Source organism: Micropterus dolomieu, linkage group LG11, assembly GCF_021292245.1.
Source record: "Micropterus dolomieu isolate WLL.071019.BEF.003 ecotype Adirondacks linkage group LG11, ASM2129224v1, whole genome shotgun sequence".
NCBI classification, from domain to species: domain Eukaryota; kingdom Metazoa; phylum Chordata; class Actinopteri; order Centrarchiformes; family Centrarchidae; genus Micropterus; species Micropterus dolomieu.
Window position 1 is genome coordinate 5,923,943 of NC_060160.1, and position 20,768 is coordinate 5,944,710.

Below are 20,768 nucleotides of genomic sequence, written 5' to 3' on the forward strand. Positions count from 1 at the left end.
TTTGCTTCAAGACAGTCAAGGCTGACAAAGGCACATTGGCTTTAATGTCTTTATTGATCAGTTATTGGCTGTGCAAGAGAAGGAAGCCACACGAGGAAAAGGTAAGACAAGTTAGACAAGCTGCAGATTCAGCACATCAGCTGCTCACAGAGAAAACAGATAAATTACATAATGAATAAATAAGAAATGTCTGTATTTTCTCTACTACAGTTCTGTAGATGCACTATACTCATTTATTATAAAATAACACTTTAAGTTATGACAGTACTGGGTAAACATAAATACTCTAACAAATATTTAAATAAAATAATTTAACAAGGATTAATAAACTAAAAGCCTTTTAAAATCAGCGATGGCAAACGTTGGTGAAGAGAAACAAAGATTCTTTGGCAAAGATGTATTTTTGCTTCAAACAAGGTTTTAAACAAATCAAAAATAAGGCAGGTGACCGCTCTTAACCACAAGGCTCTCTGCAGGTTTAAGGCTCGGACAAAGTTAAAGTCTGAAACAGCAACAGGAATCTCAGCAGAACAAAGTAATACAGTCGTTTCTGGATTTTTGTAAATCAGTAACTTTACCAATTTATACTAAGCATGTAAAAGTAAACGGTAACAATGTACTGAAATTTACACCACGAGTGTAATAAATACTAAATAATTTAAACCATATAATGCTTCATCATCTCTGTTTTCAGATAAACATGAAAAATCTGCATTTTCCACAGTAAATCCCTTGAGGTTAATCAGCTTTTCTTGTTCTGTGCAGTCCACAGGGTTTTAATCAAACCACAGCAAAATACAAAATCCTCAACACACACTATAGTTTGCATGCATGTAGCTTCATTGCTAAAACTATTTATCATTAGACCATCAGTGAAACGTCTTTGCAACAATAAAGTTACATCCAAGTAAAGCAAATGTGCAGGATTTTGATCTCCTCTATGGTTTCTCCTGTCATTCAAGACTTGTTATATGTGCAAAAAGTCTCTATATGAAACCACAGTAAAATTATTTTTTAAATCACTTAATCCTTCTTTCCCTTTAGACAGTTAAGTTACAAAAATGGAGCACACAACAGTGACACCTGATTAAAATTTACAACACAGTCATCTTTCTTATCCTGTTTAGCATTAACAGTAGCATAGAAACGTGGAGCAACATCCAATGTTCTGGCCTAACATAAACCAAACTGCAGGTCCACACCATGGCCAAAGAGGAATTTGATAAATATTCTACGCAACAAAAAATTCTGTGAATCTGGGCAGCATGCAGCAGCGCTGTTGCAGGTCTCACTACTTCTGTATCTGGCAATAAAACTAAATTTTATGAGCATGGAGTCATGATCACCTCACACAGTATGTAAGTTACTGTATGTAGGGCTGTATCATCCAAGTCACTTTGAAAACTTGAGTTAAGTCGAATTTGATTTGAGATCAATGAAAGGGCACATTAAGAAAGATCAGCTGAACACCCAAAAGTTGTTGCTTTTGTCACTGGGAAGTTGCAGGTTTACAGGAAGGAAAAGATGATATTTGATTTTAGTACATCACTAATTGCATATGCTGCTTTCCTGGTGTGGATTTTGCTTTAACATTTTCAGAAATTAACAGTTGCAGTGATTTATATTCAGTATCCGCTCCTAAGTGACATTTTGAAATTTCTTCACATTTTTCTTTTTGACAGTCCAAAAGACATTCAGTTTACTGTCATATATGACAAAGAAAAGCAGCAAATCAATGACTGATTTGCATTTTTGTCTGAAAAATTACTGAAATAAATAATCAGTTATCAAAATTGTTTCCAATTCATTTTCTGTAGATTGACAAATCGATTAATTGACTAATAATTTCAGCTCTAATTGTAAAATTGCCTGAGACCAAGAAAAGGCAGCATCAAAACAGGTTAATGACCTAAATGACCTAGAGATTAGACTGGTCTCAAACAGCCCTGACTGTCGCAGATTAACTTGATGATTTCCCACAGGTTGTAATCTCACCACTAGTGATCTGAAATGCCTCCTGGTTTCACTTGTTTGGCCCTGGAGTGGAAACCAGGCTACCAAGCTGATGATGGGGGGGCGTGTTGTGTTGGTGCAGCAGGCAGGATTGCAGGGCAGGTGAAGTTTAGGTCCGCAGCAGACTGTGAACTCTCTGCAGCTGAAACTGCGACAGGACGAGGCGGTGGACCTGCTCCTGACCGCGGGGACACGGCACCATGACCCGACCCACCAGCACCGTGTCGCCCTGCTTCTCGTCCTTCGCCTAAAGACAGAAAAGGGTTAAATATTAGATCTGCAGAGAGATTATGGAGTGAGGTAAGTCCCCATATCAACATCTAGTGGCCCAAGACTGAATCCTGCCAGATCCTTTTGACTTCTGCCTCTCCTACTCTGCTCTTCGAGATGTCTAACTGTGCTTTGTTGGAGTAGCTACATCTTTTCTTTTTAAATTAATGAGAGCAGGTAGAGGCAGGTAGGTAATTAATTTGTATTGATGTGCTACCTACTGGATAGTGTTTACACAAGTAAGTACTGTTAAAAAATCTGGTTTAGAAAAGGTTTGTCTGATCTCTGCATCTCGCCAGCCTGCGAGGGAAAAGGCTGGAGCCACGTGTACAATAAATTCAGACAGCAGCAGCAAAATGGATCAAATAAAATCAGTGAATGAGGACTAAATAATAATACACTTTATTTACATAGTACCTGTCATACAAATATATGCAGCTTGAGTGATTTACATTAAAAAAGGAATAAAAACAGGAAACAACTTTGACTCAATACAAAGCAGGTAAAGATAAAGTGCTTAGTGCTTGCAAAGAAAACAAGCCATTTGAAAGATGGAAAAGGTTTGTGTGATCCTAGAAGAAAATAAATTGCTAAAGATATTTGGAAACTGTTTTTTGAGGCAAAAGACTGAGCTTTAAAATAAATGTCATGCAATGAACTACAGCCTGATCATAAAGTAAGCATGGTGTAATAATAATTAATATAATAATAATAATAATAATAAAGCTATTTCTATACTTAACATTTGTGGAGCTGTTACTTTTTTGGAAAAATGTAATTGAATGAAATTTAACAGGAGATAACTTTGCATTTGATCTTTGCGAAAAACATAGATTAGGGTTGTTGTGTGTAAACTATTTAAAATAACCTTTATAAACTCTGGTTATGATTAAATGTCTGGTTTACTCTCATGCTAAAATGAAAAAAAGTCAGTTTCACACCTGCATAAATAATTTGATCAATTACAAATAAAGAATTTCAGGGTTACAAATTATTGTCAAAAACAGCAAGGCTATGACCGTGACACTTTCATTCACCTTCTATGAATCCCTACATAAGGGTCAAGTAAGTGATGAGCTGTGACTGGCAGTGCGTCTGCAGCGGCTCTCTTACCTTAACAAACGAGGTCGAAGGAAACGTCGCAAAGTCAGACGTGACTCGAGCTCCAGGTTGCTGGTTGACGACGTGCTCTGCTACTTCATCCTGACAGGATGCGTAGAAAAAAGAGGAAACATGGAGGAGGAAATCTGAATTTGTCTTAAAGGTGAGTGTGCAGTTTTTTTTTTTGTACTAAATGTTTTAGGTGTGTTTTTTGTTTATTCCCTTGTGTTTTAAAGCCTTGTTGCATGAGGTCACGAAGATGTGTAGGGCTGTGTGTGCGTACCTTCAGTCTGCCCAGAGTATCACTCAGGGACTGCAATCTAGCTGTCTGTTCCAGGAGCTGAGCACTAGGTGTCACTGCAGGACAAACAAAAACATCTGTTATTCAAACCTGCTTCTCTCTTTGAGCAGTAATTCTTCTTTTCTGTATTTTAAATGTACTAACCCTGTAAATATTGTTTAGTGTCATTTATAAAAAACAGAATGAGACAAAGGGAGGAGGGGGGCGGGGCAAGCATAAGATTTTGAAGACATTAGCACACTTTTATTTTTCACTGCACTCACATACCTGGAGACTTCCCGGTGATGTCCACCACCTTGACGTTTGCGCTCATTTGCAGCAGAGTCTCCAGGAGCTGGTCGGTCTTGCGGTAGAGGGCGCTAGAGAGCACTTCAGGACGACCTCCAGCTCTGGAGGGAATTTTGGTCACGCGAAGAGGAGGCAGAGAGGCGAGCTGAGCGCGCATCTTCTCAGCCTGCGAGGGAAAATATGTTACTGCAGCCACATACACACAATATATCCATACAACCGCAAAATGGATCAAATAACATCAGTGAGTGAAGACTAAATAACCATAATAATACACTTTATTTCTATAGCACCTTTCATACAAAACATGCAGCTCAAAGTGCTTTTCATTTAAAAAGGAATAAATAAATTGAAAAGAAAGCAGCTAAAGATTAAGTGCTTAGCATTGAAGGGAAAATAAGTAATCTGAAAGCTCAAAAGAAGGAGATTTAAAAGCATAAAAAGGCCATTTCTAAACACGTGGGGCTCCATGTAGCCTAAAGCACGTACATCTTAAGAAGTGGTGCAAGAAAAGGGCTTGGTTAAAAACAGCTTTGTGCTAAAGCAAGCTGCGTTTCCCCCCGAGTTCTGAGTAACTATCTTGCTAAATTTGTTAAACTAATATTAGCTACTTACAACCCCCCCACAAAAGTAAAGTTTTGTTTTTGTTTTTTTTTAAATATGCCTTTCTTACTCTATGAATTTGAGGGATCGTCATTAAATAAAGATAAGGTTAACGTTTGCAACAAGTCAGATGTTGTGATGGTGGAGAGATGATTCGCACCTTCAGTCTGTTGTTGTCGTTCTTCAGGTGTTTGATGCAAAGTCTCTGAGCTTCAATCTGCTGAGTCAGCAGAGGAGAGTCGATCACCTGGATGCCCGACCCTGAACCGACACTGGACATCATGTTTGCTGCGGGACCGAGAGCAGGTACACGTTATGAACACCTGACTGGACCCGAATCTCATTTATATATGGAGTGTTTGCTAAAAATAAACACTCCAGCCATCTGAAGTAATTTTTCTTTCTTTCTCCAACTCTTCATGTCCAAACAAACAAAACAATTTGTTTACAGCTGCCGCATTTAAACGTGTTAGTGTGCATACTTTAGTACAGAACCTAAGAGTATTCCCATTTTATGTTACTTTCCAGTACATTTTAGATTTAAATATTGTACTTCTTATTCCACTTCAATCATCTGACAGCTGTTGTTACCCCTTACCTTAAGATTTGATATACTAAACCTGTGATGAGCTTATGAAACACAATGCATTGTTACAGATTAAACTAGTCAACAGTATAAAAGTAGTGGAAATATTGTATAATTTAACACTGACAGGAGCCACTTGTCATACTTTACTTACATTTAGCTTTTTAAAATTATTTCTAAATAATACTACAGTAAGATCTAGCCTTTCTATTTTTACACTGTAGTAATACTACTTTTACTTAAGAAAAGAATCTTAATACTTCTTCCACCACTGTTTTTTAATAGTTCAGAAGAGGTAAAATCATAATCATTAAGTTTTTCTTCTCTGGTGTAATTTTTAATTATAACAGCCAACATGTCAAAAACAAAGAAAATAAACAACTTGAAATTGGTGTGATGTACATACTGAGCAGAGTTGCCAAATAAAGACCATGCAAGAAGATTATGTACATGCCAGAAAATGCAGATTTATGAGATGAATCACATTAATAGATATATTTGGATACATCATTTTCAGTCTTAATGGTTAACCCACAGGGTTTCTGCAGGGTTTAAGTTCAATTCAAGACATTTTAACACCACAAAAAAGCAATTTAATACCCTTTTTCACAATCATATGGTCCAGTAGACCATATTAAATTATTAATATAAAAAATGTATTATCTCTTTTCTTCTTGTACTTTCCAGCAGTGTATAAAAACAATTCTTAATGATATAATGGACCCAGATAAGCAGCAGAAATATTATTCAAGAATTAATTTAAGTTTGGCTAAAATCCCATTCTGAGCTGTTTCTGACTGCTGATTCCACAATCAGATACAAAAATATTTAATAACTAAATAACACAGTACACACTACTTTCCAAAGGATATTTTTTTAAAGAAACTGAATTCAGTGCTTTTTAAAGGACTTTTCAAGACCTGCAGAAACTCTGAATGAAGCATGCATGTAGCATCAACTGCTGTCAAACCATGCTTAACGTTAGTTCTTTTTGAAACAAATATTAGCATGCGGGATCAGCAACAGATGTCAATACGAGCATGTATATACCTTTCTGTTCCTCTGCAGAAGGTAAAGTAAGAGATTAAAAATACAAAGAGGAGGTTAAAAGGAGAAATTAAACACAGTAGTTGGAGTAATTATAACAGGGTGATAAATCTGTTCCAGCCACAAGCACATGTAGTAATGTGGCTGCTTTAGTTTTCTGCCTGTTGCTGGTGAATGTATGGTCACGTAGTTTTCGTGCCACTTACCTCCTGCAATTCCAGTGACGATGGAAGCGATTCCTGATGGGCCGGTTCCTCTCAGCCCGTCGACGGTCATCTTTGATTGGCTGTTGATCCGTTGCTTCAGCTCGGCCTTCTCCGCCTCCAGCTGGTCGATGTCGGCCTGCAGAGCGTCCATCGTCTCCTCGAACTCCCTGCAGAGAGGAGAACGACATTGCTTAGCTGTTAGACATCTGTTCCACAACATGAAATCTACAGTCTTGGGTCGCTCTTACTTCTCTTTCTTCTTCAGCAGAGTCTGGGCTTCGTCCAGTCGAGTCTGAATCTTTTCAACACGTTCGTCTGCGTCTTTGGATGAACTGTCCAGCTTCTTCTCCAACAGACTGAGGCGGACGTTTGCCTCGCTAAGCTCCTCTCCCTGGAAACCCACACAGGTTTGGTGCAATAAACATTAAACTTTATTCTAAAACAACTGACAACTTATTTGCCAATGTCATGACTTGTGCTAATGCAGTTAAATCTCACCTATCTTATTTTCCATTTAGATGACACAGATGGCAACAATGAATCCACAGTTCTATGTTCAGTGTGTTTTTATTCTCATGTAGGCGTGTTTACCTACCTTGATCTTAAGAGACTTCTTCAGCTCTTTGATGACTGTCTCTCTGTCCTCCAGCTTCAAGCCAAGACCCTCTGCATCTGTGATTTCAGCTCGAAGAGCCGCTGCCCGCAAATCCACAGGTGGAGGGTTCTGATAGATGGCAAAAGAAAGTCATATAATCAAAACTGAAAAATCTAATACGGCAGTCATAACCAAAACTTGCACCGCAATAAATCATGTCAAGGTGAGAACCCAAAATGCTTTTCAAGACACTTAATTACCTTGTTTTGAGGCTTGTCTGAGTCATATTCTCCCTCCTGCATGGCGGTGGCCATCTTGTTCATGGTTGCTATGACGATGCTACAAGACTGCCGCAGATACTCGTAGGGGTTTGCACCCTGGGATCCATAAATCTGAAAATGATCGTTTAACTTTTTAAAGTTAGTTTTTCTTGTTTGTTTTTTTTCCTTCTCTTCTTTTGTTTCTTTCGTATTGCTGGTATTCTGCATTCTAGTGTATAGAATAGGCAAATATTAGCCTTGGGCTTAATTGCATATTAAAAATGGTCATTCTTTGTACATTATAATGTAAACCAAAATAAACCATTCATTCATTAATTGACTTATTCATTGTTACACATAACTACCACTCATTTGCAAGATGACATTTTATATAAACACCACATCCAGTTGTTGTTTTTCAGGTAAATACCAGCTAGTTTAAATTGAGAGTATTTTCAACACTTGAATAACTTTTCTACACATCAGAGCTGTTCTTCAGCAGTAGAATTTCTTTAAAGAAAGTCTTTTGTTATTGAGATTATTGGAGAAATGTTGCTTTAATTATTAAAATATGATGATAATAATTACATTACAACACACAATTATTGTGGGCCCGAACAAAAAATGCAGTTGTTAGAGTTTCTGATGGTACTGAACCTCTTGCAGAGTATGGCCATTAAAAATTATAAATCGTCTTTTTAATTTTAGTGTGTCTTTGTTGGTCACCAACACCAATCAACTGTAACGTATTATTGTGTATACCTGCTCTCCTGCCTTGAACGCAACATCCTCCAGTTTGACGGCTGACAACCCCTCCTGCTCACCCAGAGGCGACATCATCTGAGCTCCAGCCGCTGCCACTTCCTGCAGCACCGCCACCACCCAGGTCAAGTGTTTCCTACAGTCTGAGAGGGTGTCTGACACCTGCGGGCCAAAGGTCAACATGACTGAAGTTATCACGACCAGGGGAAGACAAATGTACATAATGAATACTACTACTATTACTACTACTAAATATAATAAAATAAACTTAAACTAAACGAAAAAGTATAATTGAAATTAAACTATACTAAAAGTTGGCGAATGCAGTAGCCAGAAGTTTTGCTGAAATGGTTACCTGTTGTCCAAAGTTAAGCGCTGCTGGGATGCCCGGTGCGTCTGTTCCTGGCATCCTGCGGCGAATCTTCTTGCAGAACTGTCGGATGTCGCTGCAAGACGTCTCCAAGTCCTTCAGCAGCACGGCGAGGTCTGCCTTCTCCTGGCCCGTGTGCAGGAACGCCCGCAAGCGTCCGACCTCCACCGCCATGCAGTCCAAGGCACTCTGGGTAAACTGCACATGGACACAACAGGTGATCAACTGTTTAAGTAGCTAGATACACAGCCATTATGTTCATACCACTTTCAACTCACAAGCTGATTAAACTCGAAAGAAGACGCAACATCCAAACTTATAAGCTACAGCTAAGAAATGTGACATAAAATGTCCTGGGAAATGCAGGAAACAGAAGGAGCACAATTACAGCAATATATCAAAAACGTGTGAGATGGTTTAAGAGTGGACACCGACGATGGATGAAGTGGGATGTGGTTCTACTGTTTGTATAAACTCCTCACAGCCTGTTGGTGATGCTGGTACTCACTCTGATGTGATCAGCCAGCTGCATGGTGCAGTCCTCATTCTGATCTGCCAGGTGGATACTGTACAGGTGCTGAGAAAGGAGTCATTTTGTAAATAAGTATAAATTCACATGCAGAATCATGGTTTGTGTCCAAAGCTCAACTTTGTAATGTACCTATATGTGAAATTGTATTTTGAATACATTTGTAATTGTACATGCTACATTACATAAATAGTTTTACTGATTAACAGAAAATCAAGGCATGGCAACTCTGGTATGACATGGCAAAATTTTCTTGTAAGCAAACAAACATTATGTTTACAGTCAATGTTTCTAACCAAAACTCATTGTGTGTATCCTTGAGGTCAGACAAACAAAGATGAATGTATTTCCTTCTTCATAAAATATTTGTAAAGTTGAATTATTTACATCCATGTTTACTATCTGACAGTCTTCTTCTTTACTGTCTTTGCCAGTGCATTGCAAATCTTGGCACTTAGAACCATCTATAGATCTGAGGAATAGTGTGAACTATTGGCAGGACATGTCTCATGTCACCCATATGAGCAAAACAGGGACCCACTGCTCCACAGGGATATTTTGTGTCAGTTGACAAATGTATTGACTAACTGAGTGCTTCAGCTCTAAGTGTACATGTCCGCACACAATTTATGTAAAAAAACAGAGAATAAATACATGGAGAGGTTAATTACCATATAGATATATCGTCTTCTCATGTGAAATTGTCGCTATATTAGATTTAAATGAAATAATGAACTATAACAGTGTGTGTATGTGTTAGTGTTATATGTGTGCACCTGATAGTATTTAATGGCCTTGGTGAGCGGCTCCACGTTGACCGTCTCGTCCAGCTGGTCTTTGTGCAGCAGGTCGATGAGGAAATCCAGAGAACGTTCGTGAACGCTCATCTCCGGGTACAAAGAGCCGATCTTCTTGTAGACTTCCACACTGCACTGAGCCAGAGCCCTGACACACACACAAACAGAGATTTATTTGAGTGTTTTTACGTTATATAGAGTCAAACAAAAGACAACATGATTATTGTCATGATTAAATTCAACTGAGCTGTGTTAAGATGTGATCACTCTGTCCAGTCAAACATGCAGGTGTCCATGTGATGTGGCACATAAATCAAAGCTGACATGTAAGTATTCCTCCGTAGCTCCTAAAGGCATCATTCTGTGGAAACAGGAGCTAAATATCTGTTTGATTCCTTATATTTGTTTAGAAATTAATCTGTATTTTTAGTTTATTTCATGCACACATTACTTATTCATTTCATTTTGTGGTAACAATGAAAAATATGTTCTAGTGAAAGTAGCAATACCGCTCTGTAAAAATACTCTCTTACAAATAAAAGCATTTTACTGCATTAAAGATTTCAGTTAAATAAAAGTACAAAAGTATTAACAGCAAAATTAACTTGAAGTATTAACGTAAAAGTACTTTTTGGGCTGAATGGACCCTTTCAGAAAATATATTAACTTATATTATTTGAATATTTTTACTGATGTTTTAACACATGAGCAGCATTTTATTTAATAAATGTATTAATATGTACATCACTTTAATGTTGCAGTTGGTGGAGGTGGAGAACATCTGAACTACTTTAAACACTGTTGGATAGTTTTACCTATAGCACAGTATCATATTTTATAATCAGATCATATGTTTTGTTGTTAAAATCTTAATTCTAATTTAACTAGTTACTGTCTGATGAATGTAGTAGAGTAGAGGTTCAAATTTTCCCTTCTGAAAATTAAAGTAAAACTACATCATATCACATGCTGCACATTGTGTTATCATAGCAAAGCACACAATCACACAAACTGCACAGAAGGAGAGGAGTTTCTCACAAAGAGAAGACTGAGAAGCAATTGAGTTTACAGGTTTAGATAAAATGGGAAATTGAGCAGAGATAAGCGTGTCAGTCATCTGTCAGTGCTCAAACTTTCTCCTGCTGTATGTCCTTGATTTAGAGACCGTAGTGAAACATACTGCTCGTATTTATGTAGCGTGGCCTGCAGCAGGTGGAGCGAATAGACCAAACCACCAGCAAAGCTCAGCTGCTCTCCGATGGCTCCCTTCAGCCCAGCTCGCTCCACACAGTTCTCATTCAGGTCAAACTTCTCTTGGGCCTGTTTGCTGATCAGCTCGGCCTGCAGACACACACAGATAGTTTAACATAATTCAGAAATACACTAAATTAAATCATTTAAAAGGTATTGATTTGCAGCCCCCTTTTTAATAATCCACATCTCAAAGTAGTCTTAGTATGAAAAGATAGTTCAGTGATGTGAAAAATTAGCATATTCAGTAAGAGATCAAATGACTCCTTGAAATTCTGAACTCCCACAATTGATGGGATATCTTTCTGACTACTAACTGCTAACTACGGAATTGTTTTTATTCTGAAAACCACGGCTCTGTGTATAAAAAAGTGAACTGTTTACCTTGCAGATGAGCCGGGGGATGAGCAGCAGCACCAGGATGCAGTCGTGGTCTCCGCCATGACGAAGGAAGGACTCGGGCATGAAGGAGGTCAGAAGAGAAACGTGTCTGTTGGCCTGACCCACCTCCATCTTCCTCAGCTCCATCTCAATTGCCTGAAAATACACACGACACAAAGGACAACATTTACAGTCCCAGCCTTAGAGCCAATTTGTAATTACAGACATCAAAAATAATACACAGATCCAAGCTGACTTGCAAAAAGTTAAACTAAAAGGACATTCAGGCGGTCACTGAATCACATTATATGTTATCACACTAATGAGAACTACACATTATTCAGACCAAAGACCTCTTATTGTCTCTGACCTTGGCGTAGGCCTTCGTCTCTGCAAACTTAATCTTGAAATCAAACATCTCAGCTGGCGGCTGCTGCAGCAGCTCCGCTGAGGCTTCCTGCTGGCTGGTCAGCTCTCTGTTTACTTCCTGCAGCAAACACAAAGGAACAATCAGGATGGATTATTAGACAGAAACATGTATGATCAATCGACATGGGTCTCACTCATGTTGACTGTCTGTACCTGCAGGTGTGCTGTGAGCTCGCGGTATTTCTTGATGGTCTGCTGGTAATCAGCTACCGTCTCCTGTGCAGCCTCAACATGTTTCTCAGCCTCTCGGACTCTCGCGGTGCCCAGATCCAACATCTCCCTCAGCTCCAACTCCGTCTCTCTGGCGTTCTCCTGCAGCTCATCGTTCATTTCATTTATAGCTTCCTGAAGGGTGGAGGCAACGACCAACAAACAGGGTCAGCCATTTACTGGAATACTGTGGTGACCACCTTTGAAATTTCAAATTATTACATTTCTTGTTTCTCAGATTTTCTCGTTACGCTGCTGTAACAACCCTTTTATTGCAACAAATCGCTAATGTCTTTGCCAGAAATGTAAACATATTTTTACTCCTGTATGTTTTTAGTTTTTCTTTTATTTATTTTTAAAAAATATTTTTTTAATTGTTTTCTATAATGTCATGTGGAAAAACTATTTTTACTATAAAGCAAATCACATTGATGGGGGTAATCTGTCTTAAAAATACTTCATAATTCAAAGCTACATGTATAATTTGTCCCGTCCACCACAAAACGTTTGCTGGCGTAATGTTTTGGAAAAATGCCATACAAATTCTGCACATACTGTAAGTGATTACTTGTGCCAGACACAATGACAGACCAGTGGGATTTCTTCTACAGGGTTGGATGATAGAAGTGGACTTCAACCGAATTCAAATAGTATCCGAACAATGAAGCAGCGAAAACAAACACCAGGGGGCAGCACATACATATTAACGACCGTGGCCCATATCAATAATGAAATGAGTCAGCAAAGTGTGGCACTTTAATTTTCTCTAACCTCAGTCCTATAAATACACACAGGGGGGCTGAGCTGGAACAATGAGTCCCAGTCATTAGTCTTAGATTCTTTTAAAGAGCAAAATTAATCAACGTTGTGTTTTTGTTAACTTAATGTCACATTAGACGTCTGTGTTTGCATTTTTGTTTGTTGCTGCCATCAACAGATGCAAAAATAAAAACTCTGTGAGATTGATGAGTTCCACTCACCAGGTCAGTGACAGTCTCCCTCAGCTCCCGGACTTTCTCCTCCAGGTCCAGGTTCCTCTCTGTCAGCATCTCCACCATCTCCTCCGCCCCCAAGGCCGCATCCACCTGAAGCAAAGCACATCACCATCATCAGAAATGGCAGTATTAAATTAATATTTATCAATCAACTAGCCGATGTCATCCTTAAAAATTTTTACACTACAATAAGTTTCTAAGGAAAACTCCAAATATCTAATCTAATAAAAAAAAAACCCGCCACTAAAGAGTAAAGAGGCTGATGCTGGTGGCCTGCAGGCTGATTTATGTCACTGTATAGCTGCAGCAGCTCAGCCTGTCAGAAGTTCAGCCTGTGTGATAAAACACTTACCTGTTCTTTCAGCTCGTCAATGGTCTTTTCTGCCACCTTCATCTCTTCCTGCTGTTTTTCTTTCTGGCTTCTCAGTGCGTCCAGCTCCACATTCTTCTTCTCCATCTGCTTCTGCAACTTCACATGTTCCTGCTTTTCTGATGCTGACAGATCGCGCATCCTGACACACAGGAAAAAATAGATCACTAAGGTCTGGATCAAGAACTTTATTGAATTTCTTTACATTCTCTCCTTCTTATCTCTATTTATTGTCAACTTCAATGAAGCAAAATGACACCATAATTAGTGCCCACCATAATAATTCATGACTTTTCATGGCTTTCCTGTAGGGCGAAGAGACCAGTAAAAGAAGTGTCAACACACCTACCTGACCAGTGCTTCCTTAAGTCTGCCATTCTGCTCTTCAAGCTGTTTCACATGGTAACTGGAGGCAGCACCATCCGAACCTGTGAAAGGCCGGAAAAATCAACTGAGCTCTATGGGATCCGGTGGGTGAAATATACTTCCTTTTTTCTGCAGCGGGTTAAAAAAAAACTTTTTAATGTAAGTCACCAAATGACACTTCAAGAGAATTGATGTTGCTGCATGTTATTGCCAAGAGAGACGATGGCAAGTTTCAATTAAACAAATGGGACTGTTGTTTTGAGTTGGCTCTGATCACTGTTAGCTCCACTTGCTGCAGTTATAAAAAAAAAAAAACTTTCCAGAATGACAAAAAAGTGCTGCACTCAGAGGTCAATGATAACTGGCTCTAAACCATTTCAACAGTCTCATCACGTTTTAGGCCAACCTTTGTTATTTCTGCTCCTGTGCCACTTGATAGTAACACAGAATAACTCATCCATATTTTATGCAAACTTCAATTTCTATGAGTGCAGTTCAGACAGAAATTTCATTATTTAATTTTGCTCCCTTCTGTACAGAGCATTTTAAGCCTATCACTATGAGAACATCTGGCTATTTTTTAACAGCTCACAGGTTTATTTCTGATATTGTGTTAAGGATTTAGGCCTAAAAGACTGAAACGATTATGTATTAAAGCAGGAAGCCTATGTTGCCTTAATGAAAATGTTTTTCAGTTGCTACCTGCAGCAAGAGGTTACTGACGCAACATCAATATGTAATAATTATTTTTGGATAAAAAATCATGTTAGTTTCCACATGCAGGGTTAAATAAGGGTTATTAAAGAAGTGAGTTGTTCCATTGCTCTATTGTGAACTGTTGAATTAATACAAAATAAAAGCAATACAACCAAAACTTATAAAGCAAATTTGCTTTGCCAATTTTGAAAAATATATTTATAATAAAACGTGTTCTCATCTCTGCGTCTCAGCAGTACCTTTCTCCTCAATCTCGTGCTTGAGGATCTCCAGGTCCATGGTGAGCTCGTCTACTTTCTCCTTGAGGGAGTCGACCTCCAGCTGCAGAGACTCTGCCCTCTCCTCAGCCATCTCCTTATCCAGCGTGGCCATCTCGATCGCATCCGCTGTGTCTGACATCTCCTCCATGTAATGCTCCTTCGCCTCCAGGGCTTCTTTAGCCTCCTACACACACAGAACTCTGTTATGTACAGTTGTCTATATAGTCTTAATACAGTATTTAAAACCTCCTAGGACATTTGGACATTTTTCAACTTCATCTTAACAAAAGATGAAGTTAAAAATAAAAACAAATTAATATAAAGGCAGTATTATGTTTTCTTTCTGCTGCTGAATGGGCACAGTTGGCAATTCTGCTAACATCTAATCATCTCATATTAGTGGAAACACTCCTCTCCTCTACCCTGACAGCAGTATTGTTCTTGGATGAAAAACGTAAATACTTGTCATGTGTTAATGTAGAAATGGTCAAATTTCAAGGCAAAAAAAAGCATCAGTATCTAGTACATATTTCGGAGAGGTTACTGTCAGATACTTCCATGTTACATTCAGTATTTTTGTTCACAGTTTGCACTTGAAGAAGGTTTTAAAGTTAAAACATAAAACAGTCAAAACCTAAGCTAATCTGCTTCATCAGGACTGCATGGGTGTGGTTTGATTAGCAGTACCATGGCAACATACACAAATAACTCGAAAATTGAGCCCAGTCCACTTCAAGCCAGCAGGAAAATCAACGACAAAATCTCTCATGTAAAATAACCAAAATTGTTCCACAGAACATCTTGTGTTCATGTAGGATCAAACCATTCATAGTAAAAAATTGTTGTTTAGGTCTTTAAAAGCACCAAACAGCACTGCCAAATATCAGATAAAAATATCAGCATCTGTCTGTCAGTTTTTATCAGATCCCTAGTACATAGTTTGGACAGGTAATGTTCTTTACATTATATTCAAAACCTTTACTTTTGCCCATGGCCATGAATCTTATTCTTCACCATTCAGTTTTGACACTTACACCTATTCATACCCTTAATTTTCATCATCTTGACTTCTCCTGTGTCTGCAGCCATTTTGTGGACACACTGATCACGTGTACTTCCAATCCAGTCATCCACCCACCCATATTCATCAGGCAGCCTCTCCACCATCTACTCTTTCATCTGCTGCTCCTTACCCTCTTGGCCTCTTTCAGTTGTTTCTGCAGCTCAGCCTGCTGCTCCTGCATCTTGGTCTTCCACTCCTGCAGCTGCTCCAGCTGGATCTTGTGCTTCTCCAGCTCCTTTAGCTTCGCCTTGTCATCAGTCCGCTTCATCTTCAGCGTCTCCAGCTTCTCCTCCAGGTCCTTCACCTGAGCACGCAGTGCCTCCTCCTCCTGTTATAGGACATATGGCGGAGAGAGAGGATGAAGGGTAATGAAAGGATGGAGAGGCATAAAAATGGAGGATGGGTGATGAGATGTTTTAATTAGTTTCAACACATGTGGCTTGTGCAGGACGTTTAGTTTTAATTCTGGTTCACTTCCATGATTCCCCTGTTTTTTTCTCAGTGAATAATGGTGAACTGTTTACCTTGCTGGTATAAAGTTTTCATTCAAAGGTAACAGCACCTTCATCTTTTTTTATGTGTTAGAAAGCTCTAGATTTCACTTGCCATGCAGTAACTCTGGAGAGAAGGAAGTCAGCGTCAAGACACACATGCCTCGTCAGGAAGGACACTTCACTTAATCACACACACCACTTAACAGCTGGAGATTTTAATTCAATCCTGCAATAAATGTGTGTTCCTTTTCACAGAAATCCAGCCAGTGAACAGAGCATGGAGCCACCTCACACACCAATTAAAGAAGTCACACTTTTGACAACTTGTTAAAATGTTAGTGAGAGAAAAACAACACTGCAGTATCAAGCTGAAAAACATCACACCACATGACAGCACCTGTGTCTCCATAGTGACGTCCTCCTGAGGGCATAAAATACGAATCAGACTGATTATGTCTGTGTTTAAAATTAAACACTAGATGGCAGTTGACTTTTACAAAATGTTAAAGTGATAATCCCTGACATTTAGCTACAAATTAACGTACGTGTCGCTTCTCTCTATCATAGCTCAAACAACAAGCAGGGGATTCAACCTTTACCCAGCTCATGATTAACGAAGGGCTCACAGACAATTAAGCAACTTTACTGGTTCAAATCAACTAACATTTGGACTTAATAATGCTTAATTGACTGTGTGCTCCAGACCTAATCACATCAGTGATAACTGCTTTGTCTCAATTCTGAGAAGCAGCAAACTAAAAGCCAGTAGCTGAAGTGCTGATACTTCCTCTTTATCCCCAGTTGATGACATTTTTTTAAATCAGCTGCACGTAACATTCAGAAGTAGGAGACCATTATACACTGGTATGGGATGCGAAATGTACTGTGTATAGTTACGATAGTGCTTAAAACTGAGTGTTGGGTGTGGTGTCCCTCACAGATCAATCCTAGGCCCCCTTTTCTTTCATTAGTATGTTTTATCATTCGGAAATTCTACAGATAAATATTTACCCCTATGCAGATGACACCCCGCCGTATATCCCTGAATCTCCAGAATCATTTACTCCTATTAACACCGTGGTTAAATTCATCCATAATATGGATGGCTCAAAACCTTGTACAGCTCAAAGGGACTCTTTTGAAAGAAGACATACAGAACTACATCAAGATTGCTTTCAGCTTCAGGTGCTTTTGGCGTTTTACCAGTTATTTGATTAAGAAGAAGCTCCACCTCAACCTTTAAATGGAAAATAAGCACTAACCTCTAAATAACTAACTAATCTCTGAAGATTCAAAGGTATAAGGACCTCAGGTATGGCCTGTTGTACTTCTGACCACTTCCAGCTGAACACTACAGTTATGACCCAAATATATACTACATACTGATTCTATAAAGTATGTATGGCTGCTACCTTGGCCAGGTGTCTCTTGTAAAAGAGATTTTTGATCTCAATGAGACTTCCTGGTAAAATAAATTTTTTTTTTACTATAAATTATACTAATCATCACAGTATGTTGTTTAAGCAGTTAGTATACAAAATATCAATCAACTTTTAACACTTTTAATTTTATACTATCAGGAAATTATACAGTACATGTGACATCAGATGTCAAGCAAACTTTTGATCGTTATTGATTATTCCGATATATTGGCCGATATTCTTTTTTTTCTTCTTCTTTGTATAAACCCATAACACAAACAAAGATTATCCCTAACATTTGTTATGTGTAGTTATGAGACTTCAACACCCGTACCATACAGATTTATCTGCAATTAGCTCATATAGGTCTCTACCTCACAAAGACACATCTAAATGTTTTATCCCAAGATTTGATAAAAAATACTTTTTTGGAGCTGTTTCACCACCACCCACATTTATTTTTCCCAGCTGTGAGCAGCTCCTTCATTTCATATATATAGTATTAATCAACAGCACACTCAAAAATGGAGTGTATTTCATATGCATACTGTCTTTATTTTTTTTTTCTTTCAGATGTCTGTTTGTCTGTTGACTGTAAATTATTTATTTATTATTTGTAATGTATGCAGCTTCACTAAACCAAAACTATTTTCCCCATGGGGACAATAAAGTATATCATATCGTGTCTGCTTTAGTGTAGAATGGATTTGGGACACAGCAACTGTTTCATTTGTACAAACCACCACCACCACCAACACAGCCCTGCTTTGTTGTTGTACTTGGACATCAGGTGTGGGCTTATACTGACCACTCCCTGTTAGACACAAGTGTGTGGAAAGAGCATGTATTTCCCACTAATTAGTGCAAGTAAATTGCCTTGGGGCAGTTGTTGGTGGATTATATGACTAAAAGATAGATGCTACATTATGAATTACAACTAAATATTTAGTGTTTCCCTTTTATTACACTGAAATGTCACAGTTAAGGCCTCCAGCTCATTTGTTTTTTTATGACACCAATACAAACTGACAGCTGTGTCAAAAAAAGCTATATATTTAGAGGAGCTATAGGAAAGACATGTCACATGTGATTTAACTCCCACACTTCTGCTACTATGACTTATAGACCTCTTTGATCTCATTGGCACGTGACACTGTGTTACAAAACGACAGTGTCACGTGTCCCCTATCTTATTCCTGATTACAAACATGTAATTACTGTTTTTTATAGATCAAAATCTATCCTCATAGCTGGTGTTAGTCACCTGTTTCCTATATATAAAACCAATAAAATCTGTCTGTAACAAGCACTGCATAAAGAATGAAGACTTCCAGTATTGCCACTATGCACCTGGTGGATGCAACTTGTTCTTAATTCATTGGCAAGCAGCCCTTTCCTTTTCACGCCATTACACCAGTGTGATGTTTTAAGCTGGTACTGACCTTGCTGGGCACGGGAGCCGGAGGGTTTCCAGGGGAGTGGAGCGTAGGGATGACTGGAGCGGCCAGAGGGGTCTGGGCCGGCGTGCTGGGCTCGCTGCTGCTCATCTCCCCAGCAGAGGCCGAGGCCGAGCCGGACGCAGCCCCCTTCCCACCAGTACCTGCAGGTCGGCTGGGCTGCTAAAGGACCAAGGGAAAAAACTATAAGAAATCTAGTAAAAGATTTCCTAAGAAATATCCCACTAAGTATAAAAGCTGCCTGGTGATGTAATCAGCTATAATGGAGGTCCCTCACTGAGCATGTTTACATGCACATATAATAGTGGTTTTTGAATCTTATTCTGGTTTTGACATGATTTAGGATATGTGTTTACAATTAACATAAACAAACATAAACACTTTCAAGATATTTTCACTGTAAAACGATTTACTTTCATCTTTATATAATTACAAAACTGACCTAACATCACAAACAATTTTTTGGTGTGTCTAATTTTGTATTTGCAAACTTCCAATTCTGCAGGGGACCTCCATGTTGGCCACAGACCTGATTTTAGTACACAATTACAAACTGCAAAAAAACAAAAAATGCTCCAAAAGAGTAACTTTGACAACACAAACGTGAACACATAAATACTCGGTGGAGAAAGGGGACAGTATTTGTGCTGTAAATATCAATATGAAGAAGTCCAAATGGACACAAAAAAAGGAAAACCAGTGAAACATATTGGTGCCATTAACCAAAACTGTCATTCCTCTAATGAAAATAAAATGGACTGTGACTACTCACTTGGTATCACTTACACAAACGCCTTCATCAAGTAAAACAACAATCACGCATAAATAATTGACAGAAATGGAAAGCCCTGAAGACTTTGGAGACTGGGCTCACCTTGGGCCTTCTGGCCGTGGTCTGAGGAGCAGACGGAGAAGAAAAAGAGGAGGAGAGGAAGTGGAAAAGGTCAAAGAGCAGCAGGGGAGGAGGGAATGGAAGGAAACAAACAGCCAAGGTTAGTGATTCAAGGCAAATTTCATATTAAACTGGAAATCAGAGACAAAAGGACAAAATGGGATGACCTTTTATGACGGTAAACTGGCCTGTAACTTTACGTACAATAACCTATGGAAGTCTTTCTTTTGTTGCTCTAAAAAGTACCACAATGAATCAATTATTAAGTAATATCACTATAGATCTCTACTCAGTTGTTTTCATCTCGGATCTCTCTTTTCCTAGCTGGTCTCCAGGGCCTCATCTCTTCCAACCATGTGACCAAAAACCTCAGTAACATGGACACCGTGACTGGTACAGCCAATGTGACCAGAATGGCTGCATTGTGTCTCAGGGGACGGGAGATGGAACCCAATTCTGTTGTACTGCTTTGATACTGTAGACAGTGCTGGGTTAATAGCTTGTTATCCAGCTACATCCCGTGTTTCAGACATGCTACACAGTTGGTTGGATGAGTAGATTTTCAGTGACGTGTGCTAAGAGATATTCACACTTTGTTCTTATCTCATTTCTGTAGAGTCTGGCCAGCAGACCTGGGTTACATTATTTTAACTTTGAATGAAACTACTTTGGAGGAGGAGGGATTTGCCATAAAGGACAAACATGCACATCCTAAATAAAGTGGAGACAATCCT

General features: G+C 38.8%; 1 protein-coding gene and 2 long non-coding RNA genes across 10 annotated transcripts in view; 2 read left to right on the forward strand and 1 right to left on the reverse strand.

Moving 5' to 3' along the window:
• Positions 1–35: 35 nt before the first annotated feature.
• Positions 36–20,768, reverse strand: part of dctn1b (dynactin 1b) — a 45,992-nt gene continuing 25,259 nt past the window's right edge. For 2 of the 4 annotated variants that reach the window (XM_046062202.1, XM_046062203.1), the window contains 24 exons: positions 19,128–19,304; positions 15,901–16,098; positions 14,687–14,891; positions 13,714–13,792; positions 13,347–13,506; positions 12,980–13,084; positions 11,943–12,134; positions 11,731–11,847; positions 11,364–11,516; positions 10,909–11,069; positions 9,708–9,876; positions 8,911–8,979; positions 8,388–8,600; positions 8,033–8,194; positions 7,271–7,402; positions 7,011–7,139; positions 6,664–6,806; positions 6,416–6,582; positions 6,213–6,224; positions 4,737–4,864; positions 3,953–4,139; positions 3,668–3,741; positions 3,397–3,486; positions 36–2,260 (listed from right to left, as the gene is read on the reverse strand). In XM_046062202.1, the coding sequence (XP_045918158.1) occupies positions 2,123–2,260; positions 3,397–3,486; positions 3,668–3,741; positions 3,953–4,139; positions 4,737–4,864; positions 6,213–6,224; positions 6,416–6,582; positions 6,664–6,806; positions 7,011–7,139; positions 7,271–7,402; positions 8,033–8,194; positions 8,388–8,600; positions 8,911–8,979; positions 9,708–9,876; positions 10,909–11,069; positions 11,364–11,516; positions 11,731–11,847; positions 11,943–12,134; positions 12,980–13,084; positions 13,347–13,506; positions 13,714–13,792; positions 14,687–14,891; positions 15,901–16,098; positions 19,128–19,304 (3,360 nt within the window). In that variant the 3' untranslated portion in view covers positions 36–2,122. Of the gene's footprint in view, positions 2,261–3,396; positions 3,487–3,667; positions 3,742–3,952; positions 4,140–4,736; positions 4,865–6,212; positions 6,225–6,415; positions 6,583–6,663; positions 6,807–7,010; positions 7,140–7,270; positions 7,403–8,032; positions 8,195–8,387; positions 8,601–8,910; positions 8,980–9,707; positions 9,877–10,908; positions 11,070–11,363; positions 11,517–11,730; positions 11,848–11,942; positions 12,135–12,979; positions 13,085–13,346; positions 13,507–13,713; positions 13,793–14,686; positions 14,892–15,900; positions 16,099–19,127; positions 19,305–20,016; positions 20,038–20,768 lie in introns of all 4 variants that reach the window. The other 2 variants (XM_046062199.1, XM_046062200.1) reach the window with 2 other exon arrangements.
• LOC123978755 lies at positions 3,960–8,251 on the forward strand. 5 transcript variants are annotated; one of them, XR_006827047.1, is made up of 4 exons: positions 3,960–4,217; positions 4,764–4,882; positions 6,681–6,822; positions 7,065–7,606. It is a non-coding gene; the product is annotated as an uncharacterized LOC123978755 (long non-coding RNA). The 5 variants fall into 5 exon arrangements; XR_006827048.1 differs by having other exon boundaries at positions 6,684–6,822; XR_006827046.1 differs by lacking the exon at positions 3,960–4,217 and adding an exon at positions 8,066–8,251 and having other exon boundaries at positions 4,666–4,882; positions 7,065–7,233.
• On the forward strand, positions 13,230–15,176 carry LOC123978756. The gene is made up of 3 exons (XR_006827049.1): positions 13,230–13,536; positions 13,676–13,834; positions 14,681–15,176. It is a non-coding gene; the product is annotated as an uncharacterized LOC123978756 (long non-coding RNA).